Source organism: Nannospalax galili, unplaced genomic scaffold, assembly GCF_000622305.1.
Source record: "Nannospalax galili isolate Female #2095 unplaced genomic scaffold, S.galili_v1.0 scaffold307, whole genome shotgun sequence".
Lineage (NCBI taxonomy): Eukaryota > Metazoa > Chordata > Mammalia > Rodentia > Spalacidae > Nannospalax > Nannospalax galili.
The window spans coordinates 2,931,037-2,957,792 of record NW_008359625.1 but is presented as its reverse complement, the minus strand read 5'-3'; the positions used below and the strand labels follow the sequence as shown (position 1 = coordinate 2,957,792).

Sequence of the window (26,756 nt, the reverse complement as noted above, 5' to 3'; positions counted from 1 at the left end):
AGGTGGTTTTGTGTCAGCTTCATTTTAACACAGTGAACCTCAGGTATTTCTAATTGCCTATCTGCCTTAGAATTTGTCCACTTATATACTTACATCTATAATGTAAAAGAGTTTAAGTCTTTGTATGTGTATGTGCCTGAGAGAGAATCTTGTATAGGGTTTGGTATATATTCTAGTGGAATAGGTTTTTCTAGGTAAATAGAATCAAAGTTTCTATAGAAGGTGTTACTCAGGTTTTCCTTGAAATGAGAATGTTGTTAGTTCATTTTTTACTCCCTCTTGAGTTGGCATAAAAAGAAATGGGTCTCTTCACTTCCTCTTCTCCCTCCCTGTCCCTCGCTCCCCTTCCCCTCTCTTCCCCCCCACAGCCCCCATTTGAGGTGGGAGTGAACTGTGCTAGCTATCAAAATGTTTCCCCTGTCTTCAGTCGATTCTCTGCTTTCTCTTCTCCCCTCCCCCTCTCTCCTCCTCTCTCTCCTTTTCTCATCCTTTAAAGGAATGAATTCCACTAATGCTATTCCAGTTTAGTCAGTTGGTGATTTTTACTACTGTTTACTATAAAAATGAGCAGCGATCCTGAATTTGATAAAATTCTTTCACCCAATGAAGCCTAAGCATAAATTATTCTCAAGGATAAGAAGGAATACGGTGATCTACACTGAAGATGATGAGCTATGAAGTTATTTCACTCAAGTCATTCCTAGGAGTAAACCACTTTGAAGATGTGACTTAAGACAGATTCAAGGAATCTAGGAGGGTGAACAAGATACTTAAGATAATTTGGTGCTCCCTGATTAACTGATTAGTATGTATCCTGAGCCAGCTTGATTGAATTCTTTCAAAAAGAGTTATGTATGTTGTTTCCTGGCACCTCACATGCTGCATCTATCCATAACATGCCCTGAGTTGTGTTTTCAAAGACTCCTTAATAGAACAAGAAATCTGTCTGGGCTTTCTGGGTTGCTATTCTGTACTTCTAAATAATTTTTAATTACTTATTTTGAGGTGAGACCACCATTAATCAGGTTTGGCTATTATGGACATATTTGCTCATGTTTTGTAGCTCCAGCATGCTTTGCTGTTTCTAGTTACTAGTGTCTAAATTATTAATGCAACAAAACATATAGTATTTTACATTTTTAAATAAATTAATATCAAATAGTCTATGAAAATATTCTCCAGAGATCTCTCCTTCCTATACCTATGTTCCTATTGAAATTGGGTACATTAGGTTTATAGAAAAGGAATCTCCAGATAATTTATCTGTTCTAGTAAACAGGCTACAATTCTGGTTTGAATGCAGTCATTTTCTTCTAAGCCATAGGAGATGCTATCGCCCCAAGTCTCTCCGGGGTTATAACTCCCAATTCTGTTCTCTTATTGTGTCTGACCATGCGGTTCTTGTCTTGCAGTCCCCAGTCTGTCCCAGATCGCCTGAGGATCCGGGTGAACAAAATCAGTTTACAAGATTATGAAGGCTTCCACTACGACAAGGAGAAACTCCGGGAAGCTTGTAAGTTGCAAGTGACTTCTCGACTTCGTGTGATTAGCCTATCTTGAATTCCTGCTCCTCCTCAGTTTGATGGGTAGATTCATTAGCACTGTGTCAATATGTGGTTGGGGAAGGGAAGGGAAGGGAAACGACAATGTGGGACGTGCAAGCGGACTGAATAAAATGGGATGGGGAAGGGTAGTGGCAGAGGTCAGTTGCTGGAGTTCATGTGCTCCTGGCTTATTTACCACTTTGGTCTCAGCTCCAAAGTCAGAAAAGCAGAAAGTTGATGTGGTAACATCTAGAAACTTTTGAGCTAACCCAAATCTCCAAATCTCTTCCTGGAGCCTGCATTATTGAATACTCCCTCACTTCATCCGGAGCATCAGCAAAGTTATCTGCTGAGGCTCATTAGTCATTTTAGCTGCTCTGCTGGTATATGTTGTCAAATCAAGGCCAATGAATATAGAATGTTGATATGATAGAGTGATTCCTTGATGGTGAGGGACCACTATTTCTGAAGTTGTAAATTGAGTCAATCTGTGAACTTTTTCCTTCACCAGTGTTTATCTTTCCTGTATATCTTTGAATACACAGCTAATTGTTAATTTATCTCATCATTCAGCATGTATTGGATGTTGTTACAACCCGGTCACTATTTTAGATCAGTTTCAACATCATGGTATATGAAGTTATTGCTTAAAATAGTTCATAAGAAATTTCAGTCATGGGTGCTACAGATATGAAGATTCAGGGTTCCCTCTTACTTCTGGGGACAAATAGTCAGGTACAGTAAGATCAGAGGAGGGAAGGAAGATGAGCACTCAATAGAATGAGCATGAATGCCACAGATAGAAAGGGTCTCTATATAGAGCCAATGCTTAATCAACCTCAGCATCAGTTGCCCACCGTGGACCTGATTGGAAGTATAGAAGAGGCCACTACTTACAGTGGGTTGAGAAGGGAGTTGGGGGAGGCATTTCTGGAAGAGTAACTTTTGAATTCTGTTTACTTGAGACTGAACTGGCCTGAGCTTTAGCAAACGGGAGTTCTGAAACCCAGGGAGGATCTTGGGGGTGGGTGCAGGGACTTCTGGATCTTCAGGTAGTGGTGAGTAAAGGTTCTTTTTCCTTTCAGGTTGACCACTGAGCCTACTGTGGAAAGCTCGGTGGGCAGCCTTGACTTCCGCAATTCTTTCTTCTGCTAGCTGCTACCGAGTCCCCTTCCATAAACACCAGTGCCTTCAGTTTTCTCCCAGCCCTCACCTCTGTCCCTCACTCTCATTTTCTTTGGCAGAAAAGTATGAACTGAAGGAGAAGCAATTCTCCAAGTCCTTGGATTTCTTCCTTCTGTTCATAGCGTATTATGCATTATGCTTTCTAGTGTAACAGAAATTACGAGTGACAGATAAGGACAAAATCCAATTTAACCCACCGAGAGATGACCATACTATGTGTGACGAGGGAAAGCTGCAGGCAAATGACACTGATGTTTAGACATAACTCATAAGGCACAGCATTTCATGTCTACTCTTTTTCGTGCTTCTAAACTCATAGCTTCCAGTTACTAAGAACAACAAAAGATAATGCATTTCAAGTATCATTTTTGCAGTTTACAGTCAACTCTGGAGAAATCAGCTGGGAGTAGGATAACATCTGAAAATTCTAGTTGAGATGAGATTTGAGGCTTATTTATGGCTTTCAATGACCCATTCTGTCTTCTCTGGCTCTGTCTGTCCACCATTCTGGAGGTAATTGCCATTCGAGTTTTTCCAGGAACTTGACATTTCCTGGCAAGTGCTTTCTTGACTCATCATATCTTAGGTGATAAAACTTCCATGAAGGAAACTTCTTAAGTTGGGAGCAGTAACTCAGCATAAAAGTAGGACAGATAAATTCAGCAGTGTCTTTGGAACCCAAGAGAACAAATAAATTCTCAAATGGGGCAGAAAAGGAGTTATATTTAAGATCTGAGCTTGCAAAAAAAAATCAATAGGAGGTAAAAGTTGCTAATTCAGTCATTTTACTTTTAATAAGTGGTGGTGAAACTGGTTGCTCTGGAAAGCTTAGCCTTTGAGATTATAGATTCACTGTGCCTAGCTCTTTTACCTGGGTCTACCGTGAAACTAAGTATAGATCCATGTGAAGGCTGTAAAGCTAAAGCTGAATATGAGTAAAAAGCAATTCAAGTTCATATGTGATGTGCGTCCCAACATATATGTTATTTCAGAAACATTACTTAAACAAAGTTTCTGGAAGACACCTACATAAAAGGGTCCCTAGGAATGTACTCTGACCCGCATCCCAGAAGAACAAATCAACCAAGTCCTTCCAGAGCATTCATTTATTGTTAGCAAAGTCTCAACTTGAGCAGTGGTGTGATACTGGGTCTAAAATATTAGTTCCTTTCTTGATGACACAACCAAGTGATTTATTCAGGCAGGATGTGGCTGCTTGCCATCACAATGTAATTGGGTCTTGCTCATGTGTCCGGATGGTTGTTCATATTAGATTACAAGCTTGAATGTTTGTTGTCTAACAAAGCCCTGATTCCATCTGTAACTCAGGGCTCCCCCATAATCTGGTATGGCAGTCCCTTTAATTGCTTAGCTTACTTCAGCAGAGAGAAATCTGACTGCACTATTTCAAATGTTTTCCATCTCCCTTCTGTTAAGCTTTATCTCTCCTGGTGACCTAGCCCTGAAATAGTAGCATGGAGTATACAAATGCTTAGCAGGCTCTCCTTCAGATCTTGTTGATAAATTTTGTTATCACTTAAAACAGCTATAGTCTCTTACTGGTTATGATTTATCAACTCCCAGGTTAAAGGTTTTGATTTGAAAGAGGGGAAGAGGTAGAATGTAAAGACAGAGTGTTTATATTTAAAACAAGTGCTAATGCAAATCTCTAACAGTGACAGCAGAAAATCACTACCATTAACTGAATAAAATGTTCAGATGAACCATTAACAAAACATGTATGTAATTGTATAGTCTATGTAAGTGGTAATCTGCTTTTGAAAATCTGTTATAGTTTTAGGTAGAAAACAAATTTTTCATGACACATAGTTCAATATACAGAACAAGTTGATCAAGGTAAAAATTTAACTGTATCCCATGCATTCTGATTAAGCTTTACTTTTGGTATAAACTAACACAACAATTTTTTTTCAGTAAATAAATAAAACCTTTATTTGCTACTTGTTACCATAACAACTCTCAGGAAAAATGAGACAAGTTTCTGGGCAGTGGTATGCAGACCTTTGACACAGGACACTATGTTCTATATAGGGAGCTATCACTTTTGCATGGTGACAGGCATGTCATAGAAAATGACAGGAAAGTGAGTTGAAGACCCAAGATGGCTGGGAAGCACTGGAGTAGAGGATCGGCCAGAAGACTGGAGGCATTCTGGAAGGGCAGGCCAATTCAGAAGGAAATTACAGAGTTCTGTATTAAAGGTAAAATGAGGGAGGAATGACACTGGCTGAGAGGGGCTCATCTCAGCAGCAGCGGAGTTTCTGTGAGAAACTGTGATAAAGTGCAAAACTGAGAGGTATGAGCCTGTACAGGGGCAGGACAAAACTCCAGTCTGATAAATATCAGAACAGCAGGTTTGGGGACAGAGCTGACATAAAATTACTCTTGAGAAATGAGATTTGTTAGGAGAGAGAACCTCATGCCCATGGGGGGCATGGTTGGGCCTTGATGTGGGAGAGCATGAGAAGGGATGTTACATCAAGTCAGAGGTCATATGATGCACTTTGAGGTGGGAGAACATCAAAGACTCTGAGAATTAGGAAAGATGAGCTCCGTGGACTGCATGGACCAAGATTCTAGAGAAGTCTCTGGAACAAAAGAGATATTCTATATTCTGACTCATTTATTTGGGGGACTGGGCTTGCTTTTTTCCATCAAGATCTGTGTGTTCCCAGTAGGGGTTATCAGTTTTCTATCTTAAGAGAAAAGTTACAGGTGTGTGGCCTCATGTCTCCAAGGCTACTGATCTGATCTCTTGGAGTGACCAATGTCTTAAAGTAGCAGGCAAATGGTCTAACATCCTAGCTTTTTGTTTATATAAAAAAGGAATATAGAAATGATTTAACAAGAAAGGAAAGTAGAAGAGGAGACCAAAGGGTTAATGGATGTCAAATTTGAGTCTCTGGCTTCTTTGAGCTGTTGGAGCTTAGTAGGATCACAGAGAGGCTTCCTTGTCTCACAGAAAGAAATCAAGTGTTGGTCTCTGGAGCAGGGGCTGGCATTTGGATTTTTGTGTCAGGACATTATCCGTCTGAGTAAACAGAGTCATCAGCTAGACTAGAGAGAGGCCTACAGATATAAGAACCAAAACAGTTATTTATGAAATAACAATGGGTATAGATCAGGAAGTCCATGAAGAATTTTTTATTAATATGTAATTGAATTTGTTCGATTACATAAAAGAGATGAGGTAAATAGAAGAGTTAATGACGGAACTGGCATCCTGAAGGATGTATTTTTTGGTAGCTATCTTCAAAGAAAAACAATAGGTTTTAGTAGGGTTTTCAGGGATATCCTTAAAGGTAATCCTATTAAACAGTTTTGGACCTCCCATCACAAAAATGGAAAGTCACATACAGAGAATGGTAGAAGATTGGCTACTAAAAAGTCTAAGCTAGCCTGAGATAATTTTGGCTTTGGGCTCAATGGTCTAACCCTTCACACCCCTTAACATTTGTAGAGTTCTAGTGAACACAGATGCAGCTTGTTGAAATTCCAACAGAAATGCAGTTTCTTTTTGAAACTAGCTTTTAGTTAGCTTTTCCATTGGTCAGGCATGGCATTCCATGTGGAAAGTATAGTCTCATGTCCAGTGTAACGAGTAGGTTTTCCTAGAATCTTATGAGGATGAATCTGAGATGTCAGGAAAGTAGATCTTTTAGGAGAGAGAAAGAAATAATTGCCATAGCCACTAAGGAAGAAATTCCTGGATCATATTAATCCTTTGAATTGCTGTAATAATTCACAAGAGTCTAAAATACAAACAACTTAAGTCAATTTGGACCCAAATGGAAACAAAGATAGGAGGGGACTAACATTTGTTGTAAATCAACTATACTGCTGAAATGTTTTACACACATCATCTCGAGATAATGGATGTTACATGAACGCATATAATATGTCACGCATACTTCTTCAGTATATTGGTTCAGACTAACTATATAAGGACCGCGTTCTAAATAGGTAGAACATTTAGGCATTTGCCTAATGGAATTTCCTTAATAAGTAATTTAGTGGGAAAAGTCAGAAATGTTTGTGTTTGGGTCTCAGTTGCAAACTTGGCAAAGTAATTTAATTCCTCTGATGATCAAATCTCTCATCTCTAAAATGAGAATGCAGTTGCAACCTGAAAGAGTGCAGGGGGTTCAATGTAACCTTGTGTATTAGAAACTCTGGTGTAAACCTGGCTTGTTACCATGCTCTGCAAATGTGAAAGCTGTGATTTTTGCAATTGTTGTTAAAGTGCTTTCTTGTCAGTCATCACATCACCCACTAGCCTGCTGGTCCATGAAGCAGGTTCAGAGGATAGTCTGACCTCTGTCAAACCAGTCAACCCACCCTCCACTTCTCACCTTCAAAAACAGACTGAAAGACACTGATAAGTGTAGTCATTCTATCTAGATTGTTCCCAGGATGCTCCAAGTACCCATAGCACAACCCACAGATGGATGCTCAGGTCTCCTTAGTAACTGGTATTATAACCTGGGCTTATCTTCTCTATATACTTTATCATTAGTAGATTACTTACGACACTAAATACAATGCAAATGCTAGGTAAATAATTATCATAATGAATTTTAAAGAGAATAATGATTCTAAAAATCTATGCATGTTCTCATCTTAAAGTCTCTATCTCAGGAGTTAAGGGATGTGTTTGTCCTCTGCTGGTCGTTATTCATCTGTTGTTTGAGATTTGAATTCACAGATTGGGAACCCTCAGATATAACAGGCCAATTGTATCATAGAAAGATAATGGGAATGAAATATAATCATACTTATTCAGTTTTCTTTTATTACATCTACCTCCATAAGAGTCTGCTGTTTAAGATACTTAAAACTGTGAAGCATATAAACACTATGGTCATGTTTGATCATCTGACCAGATACCTGCAAGTTCCTTCTACTTTGAATGCAGTCTCCTAGGTGCATCATCTAATATTCATCACTGCACTTAAATCTCATTTACTTTTGTTTTGTTTTAAGACAAGGTCTCGCTATTGCCCCAGCAGGCCTGGAACTCAATATGTAGACCAGGTTGGCCAGGAATTCACAGAGATCTGCCTGCCTCTACTTTCTGACTGCTGGGACTACAGACATGCACCATAAAGCCCAGCTTTATTTAATTGCTTTTAAATTAGCATATGATGTATCAAGTTACCTTATGGCATTTTTTACAGGCTTATCTTGGGTTCATTCTTCCCTCCACCCATGCCTGCCCCTCATCTCCCTTTCCCCACACCCTGCTTGTACCCTTCCATCCCTCTTTCCTCTTTATAACACACGTGCTCTATTACCCTTCCCGCTACCCTGTTCCTTAAAGCCTTCTTTTTCTCTCTTGTGAACCCCTTTAAGTTTCATGACCTCTGCTACACTGACTCTCCCATAAATACATGTATGCAAAAATAAGATCTAGCGTCCTCATATGAGAGAGAACATGTGTCTTTGTTTTTCTGAGCCTGGTTACTTCATTGGCACAATATTTTTTCAGTTCTATCCATTCTCTTGCAAATTCCATAAATGTTTTATTTCAGAATGATTTGAGATTCGTAGAGACACTGCAAAGATACCACAAGTAGTTCCAGCTTTGCCAAGGACTGTTATACTGCTGCGTCATTATTAACTAGACTCATGGACTTTCTGTTCTAGGATCTAATCTAGGATACCACATTTCATGGATGTGGCATGTCTCCCATGGTCTGTCACTTTCTCACACCTGCTCTACCAATGACCATGATGAGTTTAAGGAGATTGGTATGGTGTCTGGTAGAATTTCCTCTAATCTGGCCTCATCTGCTGTTTTACTGTTTGATCAGAGTTATGAGTAGAGAGAGTGCCACAGAGGTGAAGTGCCTTTCCTGATATTAGGATCATCTGATAACTATATGACATCCCATGATGTTACCCCAGTTGCTTGATATGCTAATTCACTTTTCCTTGCTAAATTTCATGATAAAATACCTTAGGAAACAACTTAAAGTAATAAGGGTTTGTTCAGGCCTAAAGCTTTAGAAGTTTCCATCTACGGTTCACTGATTATTGCCTTAGGTGTGTGGTGAGGCAGCAAGTAATGCCAGACTGGGTGTTGGGGAGCAGAGCTGATCATGTGATAGAAGCCAGAAAGCAGAGACAGTGATGAGAGGAAGGACCCAAGCATAAGGTATGCCCTTTAGGGTCATACTGACAAAGACCTACTTCCTTCAACCAAGTTCCCCATTCTACTCATTCAGCTATTCATCAAGTGATTAATGTGTTTGTAAAGACAGAGCCTCATGATGTAGTTACTGATTGGGAGCACCACTGGCTGGGGGGCCAAGTCTCAAACAGGAGCCTTATGGGGTGCACTTCATATCCAAACCATAGTGTTTGGTTTGGAAGTATTTGCCACCACTGTAAAGTGGCTATTATTGTTCCTAATCCCTACGCTATTCTATGGAAGTCACTAAGTTGAACCCACATTCAAAAGGGGAGTTTTCATTGTTTGCACTTGCCGAGTTTGACTTTAATATTCAGTATGTAAAACTGATAGAGCTCATCAGTTGCCCTCATACTTCCAACAGCTGTGTGTTTGCATCAGCTTTATCCCTGATACCATACTGGGCACTGAAAGAGGAAACAAGAACACCTCACAGTACAGTATGAATCATCCAAAGTGATATGATATGGAGGTTCAGAGGGTACATCCAGAGATGTTCCATGTTCTTGGGTCCCAGAACAAGGCGCAGAGCAAGAGCTACATAGTTACAGCAGAAGCAGAGATGGTTTTTTAAGAGGTGGTACATTGCAAAGAAGAGAGAAGTAGGCCAAGCAGGGGCGTTTAGCAGGTCAATGACCACTATACCAAGGAGAGGTGCTGTCAGGTCACATACTACAGGCTTTCTGGCTCATTTGTATAGCACTGATTACGTGGAGCTCTACATGCAATTTCATGTATCATGTGTCTTATTAGCATCTTAAGTCTTCATCCAGGGGTGTACATTTTCATATTATAATGAGCCACAGGTGACTCTGGAGTATTTCTCTGCCACACCATCGGCTGAGGCGGTCTTTACTGACCATCTTTTTTTCCCCATGCTAATTTTCTAAGGCTTCCTGCAAGGGCTTCAGGTCTGGACTCTCTTCCTTACTCAAAGGCATCTGTATTGAGTTCTTACTGTGAACAAACAGTGACTGAAAGTAAAACAAAACAGAATTAGTCTTGGATTACTGGAGCTTTCCTTCTCTGTGATAAGGATTGGGATGTGCTATGGAAATACCAAGAACTTATTTTTCTAGCAAACATCATTTAAATAATGAAGGAAGAGAAAACTATGAACGCACAAGGGAAAGGCCACTTTTACTTCCAGCCCTGTGATCCGGATCCTGGCAATGTCTTGGTCTTTAGACTTTAGCTTCTCTATCAGCTAAATGCAGTGTTTAAGTATTTCTTAAGGACACAGTATCATATAATAAAAGTTCAGAAATTGCATAGGACTTAAAATTTTGTTTCTGTTCTGACGTGTTTCCTTGGTAAGTTTTCAAAGCTCCAAAGGCTCAGTCTGTTTTATTTCAAGATTTTGCTAAAAGATGCTGATTTTTTGTTTATTGCCTCACCTAAAATTTAACTTCTCTCTCCCAACCCTTCATTGAACATGCTGACAATAGGCCTGTTCAGTAGGGATTTGCTCTCATTGCTGGAGGGAGCCATTCTAATTTGAAATCTGTCTGGAATTAAATGACTTAAGCTTGTTTCCTGCCTTTCTCAAGTATGTTTATTCCCGTTGTCACAAACAGGCATTTGCTCAGTTTTGTGCTTAGTTTTCTTCCCTGTCTTTGACTTTGTTAGACTTACTCAGTTTAAAAAAGAAATAATAATATGCATGCTTGTGTTTTAACACATACTATACTATTACTTAGAGCTAGGAAATAGCTTTACTTTCCGACACATACCATGGAGTTTAATTCTCCCGTGTTCCCTGTATGTCAGATAGGATGGTTACCCCCGTTTCACATGTAAGACAACTAAAGAGCCAAACACTTAAGGAAACGGTAGAAGAGGCTGGCTTTCTGACTACTCCTTTAATCAGATTTGTTTCACCCATGTAGTGCCTCTTATTCTCTCACATTAAAACATATTTTATAGCATAAGTGAGACTTGCATGTCCATTATTCACAAAACCATTCCAAAGTCTTTTTCACATTCAACTGACTTTATTGAAATTTACTGTCCCCTGGTTTGTTGGAAATAAACTTCACTTTATAGCTGCAGCTCCAAATAAATCACCCATTCTGCATTAGCTCATGTTTATAGACTGCTTTCCGTTCTTTCAGGACCAGGTCAAGTGATGGGGGTGTTACTGAAAAGTGTTCGCCATTATGGAGGGGGAGTAAATAGCACACTACAACAGGAAGTACAATAAAGGAAACAGGACAGTGGCAGCGCTCCTAGTTTTGATAAGGTGATCAGAAACAGACTTTTTGAGGAGCTGACATTTAAGCAGAGACTTAAAGGCAAAAAGCATATGGATTTCTGGCAGAAGAGTATCCCCAGGCAGAGGGAATGGGGAACGGAAAGGGTCTGTGGATAAGAGCTCTTGTTTCATGACCAGCAAGGAAGTCCACGAGGCTGTAACTTGGTTAGTTAGGTGGAGAGAGGTAGAGAGTGATTTTGAATTTGTAGGAAAGGGCCCACACACAGAGAGGGCTTGTAATAGACTGTGAGGAGAGGTGTCAGAACTGTTGACCATCAGGTTTTAAGAGTAGAAATAGGGCAAAGGACACAGAGAGAAGATACAGTCGTGGAGGGGAGAGATGGAGGGGCAGAGAGCACTGGAAGGGAACACTTGGCACCGGGGTACATTTTGGAGTCAGTGATGTTTAGGATGTGATGGATTGATTAGCTATGCTAAGAGTGCAAAATAAGCATTGAATCTGTGTCATGTCCTGCCCTTCCACTCCCCATCCAACTCCTCCCATGTGTCCTTAATGCCTTCTCAAGTTCTTGTCCTGTTCTATTATTGTTATTGCTACATATACATATATACATTTATACATACACAGAGGTATATAATGCATTGAGTCCATCTAGTGATACTTCTGTGTATTGTGTTTAGGGATGACAATTTGGGATTAAATAATCTATCAGGAAGCTCATCCCTGTAGAAAACGTACTCTCCCTCCCTCAGCATCCACTATAATTCATAATACAAAGTAACACTTTGGTTAATAAGAACCAAGTACAAAATAAACATTGCAACTCTATATAAAAATTAAAAAAGAGTGCAAAATGATTGAAGATTGCCTCTGAGGACTGACAGCTGCATCTTGTGAGGAGAAAGGAACAGGAACCAACAAGAAGAAGCCTCCACGGGGCGCTAGAGTCCGTAGGGAGCCTGTTCTTCAGATGTCAAGAGAAGAAAAATGTCTTAAAAAAGAAAGAGGGTGCCCATCATAGGTCCCCCTGAAAGGTTGAGAAGAATGCAAGGTAACATGCTACTGCTGATTGGATCTGGGTAGAGGGTAGTTCTGAGTTCCCTCACATCTCACGTGAGGTGTGTGTGAGAGAGTTGAAGAGGAACAGGTGCATCCACACGAAAATGGCAGCAAAGAAGGTGCTCCAGCCCGGATTGCTTTTTTGACAACTCTTTTTTTTTTTTTTTTTTTTTGGTCTTTTTGAGACAGGGTCTCTCTGTAGCTCCAGTTGGCCTGGAACTTGCTATGTAGACCAGGCTGGCCTCAAACTCACAGGGATCCTCCTGCCTCTGCCTCCCAGGACTAAAGGTGTGCTCCACCATGCCCAGCTGCATTGCTTTTTTAAAAAATATGTTTATAACCAGGAGCAGAAAAATGAATGATGACTGGGAAGAAGGGAGAGTCAATAGAGGAGTTGTCTCGAGCTTGGAGTAAGTAGAGTGTGTGTATGCCGATGGGACCAACCACTACAAAAGGAAGAATAAGACGCAAGAGAAATAGGGTCAGTCAGCTGCTGGGGTGGCAACTTTGGATGAAGGATAAGACAGATCTGTGTGCAGTGAAGGTGTGGGAAGCCTGGGGCAGGCTATTCCCATTCCAGTAGATTGGTGGTAGATTCCATACTATGGAGGAAAAGTTTTATTCTTATTACTTTAATGTTTTTAATAAAGTAAGAAGTTAGCATGACAGGTACAGTAAGGAAGTAGGGATCAGTGTTCCAGAAAAGACAGGAAAGTTTAGAAGCACCCCCTTGAAGGGTGAGACAAGTGGGGAGGCAAGCAGAACTGCTGGGTGGCACTTTCTAAACTTATGGCTGAATGTACTGGCATTCACAGCCTTGCTGTTTTAGTAGTTAGTAAAGTAACATCTGGCCCCAAACTGTTGCTAATGATATTTGGTCCTTCCTTTGTTATTAGAACCTCACCTTTGGAAATAAGAGCAATTGTATAGTATGTCCCTATGTCTCCATCCACGTTTAGTCTTTCCTTTTTATTGATTCTTGTGCAACATTCCCACAATATAATGGCCAATTTTTACTGCTTAATACCAGTCCAGTGCTGTTATTTGTTGGCTTATCAGATTGACAGCTGTTGAATGTCAGCTCAAACTGTAGTTGGTTTCTCTTTGAAAACTCTCTTCAAAGACCCTGGTATGAAATTATCATTCTTGTATTTGCCATGGTTCTGTGTGAGTGGTGCAATGATGACCACTGCAGAGCTATAGCCATCATGTCGAATAAGAAATAAAATGACCAGCATTTGTTTCCTGCTTTACAGATGGCTTCTGCATACATTGGCCACATCCATGGTCACAGGGACCCTTGCCTAGACAGGATTTTAATAAAATGTTTTATCTTTTCTCCCCTAATATAGTGAACTTCCTAGGACATAGACAGCTTCTCTATGAACACATATAGATGCCCATATAGAGACATGCTGTTTGAAAGAGTTGTGGATCATAGTTCTTATTTATAGATTGGGTTCCCTGCAAAATGTATTCTAAGACTGAGTTTTGTTTGCAGGAGGTTAACTGGGTTAACTGTGGGTTCCCAAGGGGAAACCATAGCTGTTCAGGGCAAGGACCATGTGCTTGGCAGAGAGAGAGAAGCTGCGTTGCACCGTGGCTGTGGCAGACTCCCACAGTGACCTTTAGATCTGGGACAGCCTTTAGAGTTACCTCAGAGGAGGCCAAGGTAACTGGATACAGAACAAGTTCCGTGATGGAGGAGATAAACCTGTATAGAGCAACTTCCTTCCCGGAGAGAGAATCAGACGTGAGATACACCCAGACTTCTAGCAGCTTGGGGGATGAGGGCCTCTCTGTGTGGATCTGGGTGGGACACTTCAGTCCTGGAAACACAGTGCTGGCTGTCACAAAGCACCTGCTGTTTGAAGTAATGCAGATAGGGAAACATCCATATACCAGAATCCTTGAGTGTATTTAGTCATCTCTTCAGTTTAACAACTGCCTAGATAATTAGGCCTACCCAGATCTGTTCTATATTCCGGGGTTCAGCTTACACAAGCACTAGCCCCATGTTTTTCTGTGCATATCTAAATTTTTATTACATTTATCTATTTCTTTGTGTGTATAGGTATGGGGACAGCTGCCGTGTGTGTCATGGTATGCATGTGAAGGTCAGAGGTCAACTTGCAGGAGTTGGTTCTCTTTCAGAACAGAGGTTCCAGGGATCAAACTCAGGCCATCAGGTTTGGTGGCAGGCCCACTGAGCCATTCCCCTGGCCTTCCCCTGAGCCATTCCCCTGACTTTTCTGAGCTCAGGAGATTAGACTAACAGTTACTTTCTTAAGAAGTATCTGAGCTAGCAAATTGAAAATGTAAGTGAATGCTGACCTTAGCATGAATGTTCTTTTGGGCATGAGCTGTTGCCAAACCCAATATTCCCCATTAGAGACTTTGAGAGTTAAAAGTGAAAACCCAAATGCAGACGACATAAATTTCTGGCTGTTATTTCTACCCTAACACTATGGTTAGGAGAGGTGACTTCAGAGTTTGCTTCTCAAGAAGATGGATATTTCTTCTGCATGCCTCCTCTTTATTGGTAATGACATTGAACCAGAGCCAGAGCCAGAGTGTGTGAGCTGCTTTGAAAATAAGCTCTTTGCAGGCTGACTCAGAACCACAAAGTGACATGCCAGTTATATGGTTCAGAGCCAAGGCCCGTCACAGTTCACGCTGGAGGAACACGCTCCCTATTAGCATTTGATGGCTACAGTCACTCTTCTGTGACCATCTAGGACCAGAATGAGAGACCTCAAGGTGTCACCTGCAAGGTGTCAGCTGTTAGAGAGGGTCCACTTCAGTCGGCCCTGCCCCACATGGTAGCTGTCAATATACAATTTGTTTACCCTTCTGCTTCTAAAAAGAGACTTGAGGCCTTGTCAGATGGCGTTAGGAAACCTCTCTGTCATTAATTTTCCGCATGTGTCCCATCAATTCAGGAATTCATGGATACATGACTGTGTCCACAGCATCTATTTAATGGTGACCTTGACCATCACCACACAGAGTAGATAAGATGATGTTGAAATTATGAAAGAGATTTAGACCTGCGTGTTTCTAATCATCATTTCATGCATTTAATTTTTGGGTACGGTTATGAATCATTGTTTTGAGCACTTCATGCTTCATCTGGAGTTTTGCATTTGTTTGGTTGGCTTCGCTCTGTGGCCAAGACTCCAGTGTCACAGTCAAATATTTATTTTCTCCCAAACACTTGAGATCTGGTACAGTATTGGTAATGGTTCTTGCTGTGTCCAAGAACTTTGCAAATCTAAATTTCTTAATGGATGTACTTAGGAAAAAAAAATGTTATATTACGTTGTATTCCAGGGTCCATTGTCAAGTACATCATAGATCTCACAGGCAGAAGCTTTGTATCACATTTGACATTCGGTGTCTTAATTTCTTTCTGTTACTGTGATAAAATACCCTGACAATAGCAACTTAGGGGAAAGGGGGTTTGATCTCAACTCATAGTCCCAAGTTATTGACTGCCATGTGAGGAGTCACAGTAGCAGGAACTTGAAGTCACATGCACAATCAGGAGCAGGGAGAATTAACGCGTGCATGCTTGTGCTTAGCTCACTTTCTCTATTCATACAGTTGATGATCGATGATTGATCCCTGCCTATGTAATGGTGCCACCCATAGTGGGCAGGTCTTCCCGCAGTAATTATGGTAATCAAGATAATCCCCCCACAGGTGATTTTCTGTTAAGTAGACAATACCATCACACTGAGTATCAACTACAAGGGATTACCTGTCATTTTATTAAACTAGAATTTCATTGTGTATGACACTAGGAAGTCTCATTGAAGTAGGATTCCATGTAGCAAGAGAAATCATTTACATTGTGACAATACACTTTCATATGAAGTTAGAGAATATTTCATAAACATTATATGACCTGTACTTTCGGGTCTTAGCAGGTATTAGAAAAGAAGCATTCTTGCTTATAGTCTGTCTAGGGCTGCTACTGACAATATAGGAATTGCAGTTATCTGAACAGGAAGGTGAATAGTGTCAGCGACTGGGCCTCCATCCAACTCCTTCCATCTTTGTCTAGGACACGAGGCTGGGGTATTTCCTTTGTTCCTGGGCTTTTCTTGCTTGCTTCTGCTTTTCCATTTATCGTGTTCTGTGTGCTGTTTGATTTGAAAGAGGAAAGGAAAAGGATCTATCAGTGCCTAACCCCAGAGATGCCCCAGCATGGCCTCTGGTGCGTGGTGGTGTCAGGGGTGCTCCCAGGCTCTTTTCCTCCCTCTCATCTTTGCTTTTGAGCCATCAGAATATTCTTTTCCCAATTCTGTCGTAACACAAGAGCCCTATTCTGTGTGTTTTATGTGTTATCAAACTGCCTTTGAAGTATTTATAAATAGTCCTTATCATTCACCATCACCAGGTCCACTTGATTTTATGTAATTTTCACACTTTTTTCTTCTGCTGCCCTCACTGCTTCCTCTTCAGCTCAGCAAGCTGGAACTTCACCATGCTGTTAAGAAAGTGTGTCACAAGGATGTACTCCCATAGCCGTACGCCGTCTCTAAGTCATCTTTCCCCCTTAGCCTTTTGCCATCCAATTGGGCATGGAGGAGCAGTTCTTTGGTTTTAATCTCTCTCTTCCTCTCCCCCTCTCATTCTCCCCCCTCCCTCCTTCCTTCCCTCTCCCTTCCCCCCTTCCCCCTTCTCTCCCTTCTCTCTCCCTCCCCCTCCCCCTCTCTCCCCCTTCATTCTCTCCCTCTCCCTCCTTCCTTCCCTCCCTGTCTCTCCCTCCCTTTCCCTCCCCTTCCCTCCCTCCCTCCCTCTCCCCCCCTCTCTCCCTCTCTCCTCATCTCCTTTCTTGCCTGTCCTGTTTGTCCTGTTGCTCCTTTATGGCAGATGTCATCATTACTCACCTCCTTTACTGATGTCACTTCCTCACTCATCCTCTGGAAGTTCATCTCGTTTTCTATGAATTTGTCTTCTGCATTATTGTTGATGATTTTTATAAATTTTTGGCAAAGTAAAAGGTGGGGAACTTCTTAAGCACTGGGGTGAGGTAGTAGAAAAGCATTGAAGTAAAGTTAGTCCAAGGGATTAGGCCATCTGTGTTGCTAGTTGGCTCTTAATTACAACAGTTAGCTGTAATTCTAACTGCCCTACCACAGAGACTGGGAGATGTGGGCTCTCTCTTTCAAGATGTTCACATTTTAGAAATGTTCATGATTGTTCAAGTCTTTCTTCCCCCTTTTAAATTTCCGTGTTATAAAACTAGCAAGAGGCTGGGGAAATATTTACATCTCAAAAGGTCAGAGAATTTATCATTGTAAGGTTACTAAAGTAAACGCTCTGTGAAATAAGAGAGCAGGGGTCTCTAGTGAGAAACCTATCTAAAGTTTAGTCAAGCTGAGGAGACATTAAAAGTGTCATGGTCATTGCAGATCTGAAATCTTTATCTTCCCATTCTTTTATGTCTTGATTTCTTAGTATAAAACAACGAAGACTCTAGACTTACCGCTTAACTTCAGTTTATTGTGCATGGGCCTACCTTCCTAATTTCTAAACATTTGCTTCTTAGAGTACAAGGATGGTCCAAACTAAGACATTTTCCTTTGTTTAAAAGCTCTTGTTCACCTTGGTAAACATTCTCACATTTTGTCACTTGAGAGAGCATTCCTCTTGGAAGTCTGTCTGGTCCTGATCCTAAACATAATTTAGTATTTGTCTATAGGAATTCCTATTACAATGGTATGTAGGATGGTAAGGTATCTTTGTACTTTCCTCTTCCATAAAGGCTATGAACATCTTGAAGCCAAACTCCTGGCATTATAGTTGTCCCTGGCACCAGAAAGCCCTTAAAACCTATTTGTTAAAGTGATTAACTGAATGACTTATAGTCTGAGACCTTATGGCTCATTCCCTGGGTATGTTTGCCAAATTAAAGGAAAAAATGAAATCCAGTCATTGTTATTAAAGATTACAAATGCCATAATCATTTGAGAGGATTTTAAAAAGTGAGTTTCATGTTCCTTGGGCTGCTCTCTCAGGAAGTATGCTATCATGAAAAAAGGTAGAATTTTGTGGAATTTTAAACCCAGATTTTCAGAGAACCACCTAGTTTCTAACCAAATCCAATTACATAGCTTGCTTTTATCTTGTGATTGACACTTTAAATTAACTGTAGATAGGACCTGGTTTAGATCGAGCTACAAAATTCAAACACTAAGACAATTTTTAGTCACAAGATCCAGTGGCTGTAAAATTTTTGACAGACCCCTAGACAGGGCAAGGCAAGGTGAGATACAACTTGCACAGGGGGCTGGGTTCCCCCTTGTATGCTAATCTGCTTATTAGCACATCTTGGTAGTTCCAGGTAAGCAGTGGGCTGTTAAGGATGACAGGTTATAGTAAAATGTACTCACAGCTCATTGGTGAGGAATATTGAAACATTGCCAATTGACTCTGCCTCATTGTCAGCTGTCAAGTAAGATTTCAAGGTTTCCCTGGAAACCTTGGAACATTTCAATCTAATGAGCTAAGACGGAAAGAGTCCACGTGTCTCCTGCTAGTAGAAAGTAGAGGGTTCTGTATATCTTTTCAACCTCTCTCCAAATGTGCCTGATTATTAACATCTACCTGTGTGGTACCTCAGGATCCATTCTTGTATACCATGAGTTGTCATGATGTCTCACGGCATGAGTCTATTACCACTCCCTCAGATAGAGGAGACTCATAACTCTGAAAGTATGCTGTGCTGTGCCATGTTTATCTCTCTCTCTCTTCTCACCAACCCATTGATCTTTTTGTAGATTTTCCTCTAATTTTTTATTAATTTATTCTTTGATAATTTCACACGTGTATATATTATAATTTCTGTTCACATCCCCACCTTCTCGTATCCTCCTCTCACTCTGCCAGCCCCCACTTCCCACCAAGTTCATCATCCCACGTTCATGTCTTTCTGTATTATTTTTGCTTTTATTTTGTGACCCACCAGGCTTAGCTAGGGCCACCTACATGTGCATGAGTGTGAAGACATCCACTGGAACATGAGTAACATCACTGAAGACAATGACTTCCTTTCTCTCAGCAGTCCTCAGCTGGCATTAGCTCCCCTGGGCGGGATGGGGCTGGGACTCATGAGCCCTTCCCCTATCTATGAATGAATGTTCGGGGTCTCAGTCGTGTGCAAACCCTACACAGGCAGTAGTAGTTGCTGTAAGTTCATGAGTGTCACAGCCACTCATGACCAAGAGACAGCATTTCACAGCGCTCCTCCCCATCTTCCAGCTCTCATTTTCTCCCCAATTTTACATGTTCTAGAATGTGATATAGTTTGATTTATACAGTAGGCAGTCTTTCAGATTCCTGTCACTCAGAAACATGTATTTAAAATTCTACCATGGCTTCTTATTTCTTTTTATTGCTTAGTATTCCATGGTATAGACTTACCTCTGTTTATCCATTTACCTACTGAAGAACTTCCTGTTTGCATTCAAAATTTTGGAAATTATCTTTTCAAAGATGCTGTAGACATTCATGTGCAGAGTTTAGTATGGACAGAATTTTCAGCTCAGTTAAATAAGAAATGATATTGGATTGCATGGTAAAAATATGTTTAACTTAGTATGGTAAAACATGAAATAATGTAAAGCTCCTCGGAGAGGGGCATAGCCTCATGAGCCCCACCTCTATCCATGATGGAATGTTGAAGGATCCCCACTTTGCACAGGAAGTCACAGCTGCTGTGTGTACATGATTGAAAAGCCATGCCATATCCAAAAGGCTTTCTTTCATAGCATTCCTTAATGGTCTTTCCACCCCCTCTTTCTTGATGTTCTCTGATCCTTGGAAGGGATGATGTAGATCTCCCGTTTAGAGCTGAACATCCAATATTCTCATCACTTTGAATAATTAAGCATTCTGCATTAACTATTGCCAAGCCCATCAGCTGGATGCATGAATCGATAATAAAAACATGATTCATAAAGACAATGGAGTTCTATTCAGTTCTAAAGAAAAGTGAAATTCTGAAAATTATAGGAAAATGGGTAGACATGGGAAATATTATATTGAGGGAGGTAACCTAGGTCCAGAAAGACAAAAATCTATATATTTTCTCTTATATGTAGAGCCTAGTTTCAAATTTTTCTATTTTCCTGTATTTAAGTTGGAGCGATTGTCTGTAGAAGCCAAGAAAGAAATGGACATTTTAAAATTCGTTCTTATTGTTGAGTTTTCAGGGTCCTGTGCCTTTGTTACAGATGAGCTTCACAAACATGATTTTTTCCCAGTCTGTGGCTTGTCTTTTCATTTTTAGAGCCGTGTCATTCACAGAGCACTTGTTTTCATTTTGATGAAGTGTTTTCTTTCCTGTATCATGTTTATGATACTGTTATTAAAATGTCGTTACCAACCCAAGCTCTCCAAGCTGTTTTTCTACATTATTTTCTAGGGGATGATGTTTTCTTTGTTTTCATTTTCATTCCAATTTATTGGACTATTGGTTTCTTAATACCACATATTGGTTGCTAAAAGAATAGGAAATATTTAACATAGACCCCATTTTTTTTGGTCAATACATCTTAAATTGATCCTTAAAGAAATGTCGTTTTACAGAAAGTCTGTCTACATAGTGCTAACATGAAGCACATTGATTCTATGATTATTATCTGTATTTTGATTGCTTATTGTTCAAAACCTTGCCTAGTTTATAATTTTTATCTCTGTGATTTTATTTTTCTCCTTAGAAAGCAATATCTTAGATTTATGTCTTGTTGCTGTGATAAAATACTCTGACAAAAGGAAATGACGAGAGAAAGGGTTTATTTTAGCTCACAATCCCAGGTTACAGTTGACCGTTTTTGGAAACATCACAGCAGCAGAAGCTCAAAACAGCTGTTCACGTCACATCTGCAGTCAAGAACAGAGAGCACGAATGAATGTGTGCACGCTTACACTCAGTTTACTTTCCCCTCTTTTATACAGTCTAGGACCCAAACCCATGGAGTGGTGCCACCTGATCGTCCCACATGAATTGACACAATCATAAGACAATTGTCATAAAACAATCCCCCTCAGACCTGTCCACAGACCAACCCAATCTAGAGAACTCCTCATAAAGGCTCTCTTCCTAGGGGATTCCAGAATGTGTCAAGTTGACAATTAAAACCAGCTATCGCAAGTGATAACCTTTTGTCAGCTTGGACAAAGCCTCTACAGTTCTAACATCTTTATCTCTATACTTAGACTTAACTACAAACCTGTGCAGTTTCTCAGAAGCTTTTTTCCCAAGAATCACACCTGCTTTTAACAATCCCACTGAAGATAGTTTTGTTTGTGCTTTGAATAAGTTAATGGCTCCATTTAGCTGCAATTCTGTTTTAACAGGGGGAGTACTGTAATAGCAAAAGTGTCAGATAATTAAATCCTTTCCTTTTTTTCAAGCATGCTGAGCACTCAGCCCTTTATTTCCACACTGATACCTTGTTGAGCACATCACAGTATCTTGCCGAGAATGAATTAACTGCTGCGAATTTCTCCTCTTTTATAAATCCTATTATCAGTTTCCCGTGGACTGGGTGTCAGAGGCTGGTCTTTCTTGCATTGGTCCTGAGGGTGGTCGCATATATCGTGAACTTGCCAGCTGTGATTCCCCTCATGTCTTTGTGGGTTTCATGGGTTTTTTTATTTACTTGTTTTAGTTTAGACGTTAGGTTTTAAAAAGCTCTGGTGTAGTATATTATCTGTTATTAACGGTCTCACATACAATCTGGAACGGCTCTGAGTGCTTATTAATGGTCAATACATGTTGATAATAGGATTAGGAGAAAAATGTAATGGATCTAATAAAGCTTCAATGAGAGGTGTGGGTATGGGATGGATTTGCTCTCAGTAAGTGTCCTGTGGACACTGACCTACTCTTCACAGTAATGTAGAGGTGGGCACCATGATCTTATTCACTGTGTGGTGCTGTCACACTGTTTAGAAGACTGACTCTCATTGTACCTGTAATTATTTTTTTCTGAGTATTGGTATTTGCCATTGATAATTAAGCAATAAAACAATCTGAGAATACCTATCACTGCAAAGCTATCTAATTGATAATGGCTATAAAGTAATGTTTAATAAACAGTCATTCAAAAAAGTCTCTGGGAAACATTTTTTAATACCTTGCTTATGTGATATATTGAATTTTTCATACCTCAAGGGAGAATGTGGGGTTTGTTTGTGCCTTAGATTATGCTGTCAATCAGCTCTTCAGTTCAGTGTTAGAAATTAAAATATATGGATTTTAAAGGTAGACTAAATCATGTGCCCAGAGCACATCTCAAGTTTTGTTACAGTCTAATGTCCTCTGTGAAATTACAGTCTTCAAAGTGATTAGGATCTGCTTGCAATTTACTGTTGCATTTCTTTATAAAGTCAACAGCAAACAGATACAATAAACTTGACTTGTGGTCTGTAAATCACTCAGAAGCTGGCCTGTTGGATAGGAGGTGAGCTTTGCAAAGGACTCCTCTTTTGCCCAGAATGTTCATGAATGCGCGTGTGACTTAACAGCTACTGCACCTCATAGGCCTGTTCTTGAAGAATATTGGATGTGGCTCTGCTTCCTGCCTGTCACAGCTTTCCCTGTGAAGCTCTGGTGGATTTCTTGGCCATCCTGTCCCTTCAATTTTCCTAAGCTCAGTGTTGAAGGTTAATAGAGATGCCATCTTTCTGTGTGGCTGTATTGGTGGACACTAGGGGTGTTATAGAACAGGAGGTCTTGAGTAAAAGGAAGGTGGTATCGGCACTGATTTCTGTCTTTGGTGGTTGTAACATTTAAGACACGTTGACCTAATCTTTCTGAGAATGATGCATCCACCTCTCAGGATTATGACGATTAAACAATGTGGTGAAATAGACACTTTATTTCGTACACTGATATAAGCTGCTTTCTTCTCGTCCCTTCCTTCCTTGCCTTCCTTTTCCTTTTCTTTGCTCCTCTTCCTCCTCCCTGTTCCTCCTGTCCTGTGACCTCCTCTGTACATCTCACATGATCATTCCCATCAGTGCCATGCTAATCCAGTCATGTCCTACCCACACTGAGATTCCTGTAAACTGTATCATGTCATGTTATATACAGCAAAGCCTTTATAATACGGCTCAAGAGAATGTATCTTTAATGCAGTATAAGTTAGGTCGTGTTCCCAGAGTATATCTTTAGAGAAAGCTCATTCTGGCCTGGCTGGTCTTGTTAGAGGTGGAGTGAGATTTGCTAACGTAGGAAAATAAATGACCTCAGCTACTTGGTTTCTCCTCAAAGTGCCATTTCTCTGAGCTGCTAAGCTTGGGCTCAAAGCATTTGCCTGGGATGGAAGGGTTGCACCTCGCTCAGCCCAGCATCTGGGGACTCCTAAAGCTTGCATGAACAGTAACCTGGATTCCCATCCATCCTGGAACCCTGTTAGCTTCCTGGCAGTTCAGCATACCCCTTAGCTGTACCAGAACAAAGCTGATATAGAGATCCCCCCAGGAAGGCAGCATAACCAGAAGTGTCTTCAGTCTTTTTTCAATCAAATAATTGATTCACTCGAGAAAATTATGTTATTACTTTTACATTATACCTCTTGATCTTTGGAAAACAGTTTTAGTAAAACTTTAAGCACCTTCTATTATAGCCTTTGTCAGCTTTGGCTTTTAATATTTTGAGCAATTCAGTTCCATGGATGGGATGTCCAAGTTTCATCTAATTCCTGACTTTGTTTAACATCTGTGATAAAATATGTATTTTAGAAATTACATTTGACACATTTGCTTTGAGTGCCTGTATACTTTTAAATTTTCTTGCTGATAAAAGATCATACTTGTAGATTGGTTGTTACACAATTTTAAATTTACAGAAGATGACTAGTGCTAATACATGTGTAATTAGTATAAATTTGCATAATGAGTTCAAGTCGTCCTAACTTCAAGCCTAGAAGAAAAATTAATTAGTATGACTCAATGGCATTTTATTTCAAACATAAAATCCAGAGCACAGACGTGTGGAATGTGAATCATTTCTCAACTCTTTCATTGAATCACATTCTGGATTATGAGGCATTTAAACAAATGGCAGCAGGGAACGGGTTAATGGAAGTCATGGGGAAACCTGAAAGGTGAGCCAGGGCAGGATTTATTTGGTTGGAAATAAGTAATTGATAGCATAGTTTCCTCAGTATCGAAGATCATCAGCTAACCACACCAGTTCTCTCCAATTTCTGTTCCTAAATCTGTCCAAGCTTCACCACTGTCTTGAGAGTTTTGTACTGTTTTGTACAAGGTTGCCTTCTATGTCCTCACACATATGGGTACTAATGGGAATTCACAAGAGAAAGAAACATGAAGGCACATGGATATACAAGTCTGTTAGGGAATGGGATTAGATCATGCAATATGGAGAGCAAGGTCCATGTATGTTCTCTGCAAGCCATGGAAGCTGGAAAACCTGTGGTGTAGTCAGCCCCTCTCCAAAGACGTGAGATCATGGTTGAAGCTGAGGGCCTGGGTGAGGTTCAGGGATGAGGGAGGTATTTCCATTGATGTAAGGTCTATAGTCCAAACACCAGGAAATTAAGAATTGTGTTTACAGGTGGGGAGAGAGCGGGGAAAAATGCCTGTTTTGCTCTCTCCTGGCCCACCAAAGTTCAGATGATGCCTGCCCACACAGCAAAGGTGGAAGATGCAGTTGTCCATCTCCTTTGGGCACTTTCACAGCCAGAAATAAAGTGTTATTACTTACGTGGACATCCCTTAACTCAGTCTAATTGACAGACATAATGTACCATCATGCTGGCTACATAAAATGAAGTTTCAAGATTAATAGTAAAGTAGAAATGTACCTGTCGCATAGATTTGAAAAAAACAAAAACGAGCAAGGGCCTCCGTCCCGCCTCTTCTACAGGATAACTACTGATTTTCGTATTTGTCATTCTCTTGATACATGTAACCCTGAATCACATAATGACTGGTTTTGAAACATTGCCTAGCAAACTTAAGCCTCTCTGTGGTGATATTAGAGGTGTAACTTTTAAAGCTTTTTCTTCCTTGTAAGTTGTATTTTAGTTCATCTTTCGTTTCACTCTCTAGCTTCTGTGGTGGTGGATGTTCCACTTTTCTGATCATTTTACCTTTCTTCTCATTGTTGAAAGTGAAACACATGAAGCTGACAGGAAGCTCTGAGCTCCTGGGTAAAGCTTACTGACTTCAAGCTTCCGTATGGGAACCAGGTAAACCTTTTCTTGGGAATTCCTAATCAGTGCTCCCTTTAGATCCATGAGCCCTGGCGTTAGTACACCCTGCTGTGGCACTGGGTCCTGGGATGATACCAGTGCTAAGTAAGCAAAAGCCCTCACCTATACAGTTACTGCTATAGCAACTTCTTGACCATGCTTTAGATTCTCCCAGTTCTTAACCCAGCAGCCTCAAGCCTAGTCTTGGGATAGGCTTGGCCTCTTCCTTCAATCCTGTCTACTGGGGACAGTAGCAGTACAGATACAACTAAGCTCTAGTAGGGACAGCTGTTTGCATGGGCTTTGGAGAAAGCTTGTGGTTATGTTCTCGATTATCTACAGGGCTTTGGTAGTTTGGACAGAGCCAGCACATGAAAAGCAGAAGTGTCTGGCTATGGGCCACAGACACTGTCACAGTACTGCATGGAGCATAAGAATTATGAATTTTGACACCTCATTCAGTACTGGCAAAGGTCTGTCCGCAAGGTGAAAAAGTACAACCTATTTTAACAGTTTGGGAATTTTATGATAAACCTATGCATATGTACATATGAAATTTGGGTCTTAGGTTCTTGCCTTGAGCTTTACAAATGTTGGGGGCAGGCATGCCAACAGGTCAACACATTTCCCCATGAGTTTGTCGGATTTCCAAAGGAATCTTTCTGACTCCAAGACAGTAGGTTCTTTGATGTCAAAGTTTGGGGAAGTCCATGAGGGAAGGAAGCTGAGGTCACTGTAATGGTCAGTTACCTCCCGCTTTCTGTAAAGCGACTGATCAGGCAAGAGTATGAATTAGTTGCTTAACAGTCATTGCTCCAATTTCAGCTGCTCTTTCTGTCCTCAGCTTCCGACGTAACTGATGCTTCCTCTTGAGGGTTCTGTAGTGTGAACTGTGATATCGAAGTTTTCCCATCTTCTTTATCTTTTCTTCTTTTCTTAATGCCAGGGAGATTTCTAAATTCCTGAAGTTGGAGGGAGAGGTTTAGATCCGATGGTGCTCACACTGATTATATTATGACACATCCCTCCAGGGTCCCTTGACCTGGAGAGAATCTCTTTATAATATGCTGAACTTTGGGAGAACCCCAAGCACTCATTTATATTTCTTTAATTCCACAAAGCTTCAGATGAAGCCAAGTATGAAACTTTCAAACACTCTGAGGGCTGTAGGAGTTTTGTTGTTCATGTATGCTGTTTACCCTTCTAGTACACACTTCCTCCAAAAATCGCAGTTATTTCTCTGTGCTTCGTTTCTTTCTTATTATGCTTTTAGCTCTTTATTTTTTTTTTCTTCAAA

The 26,756-nt window shown here is 40.5% G+C and overlaps 1 protein-coding gene across 1 annotated transcript in view; it reads left to right on the top strand.

Moving 5' to 3' along the window:
* The window catches only part of Dgki (diacylglycerol kinase iota), a 318,581-nt gene that overhangs the window by 181,128 nt on the left and 110,697 nt on the right, over positions 1 to 26,756 (top strand). Inside the window, exon 21 of the mRNA XM_017795687.1 lies at positions 1,413 to 1,513. Coding sequence (XP_017651176.1) covers positions 1,413 to 1,513 — 101 coding nt within the window. The remainder of the gene's footprint in view (positions 1 to 1,412; positions 1,514 to 26,756) is intronic.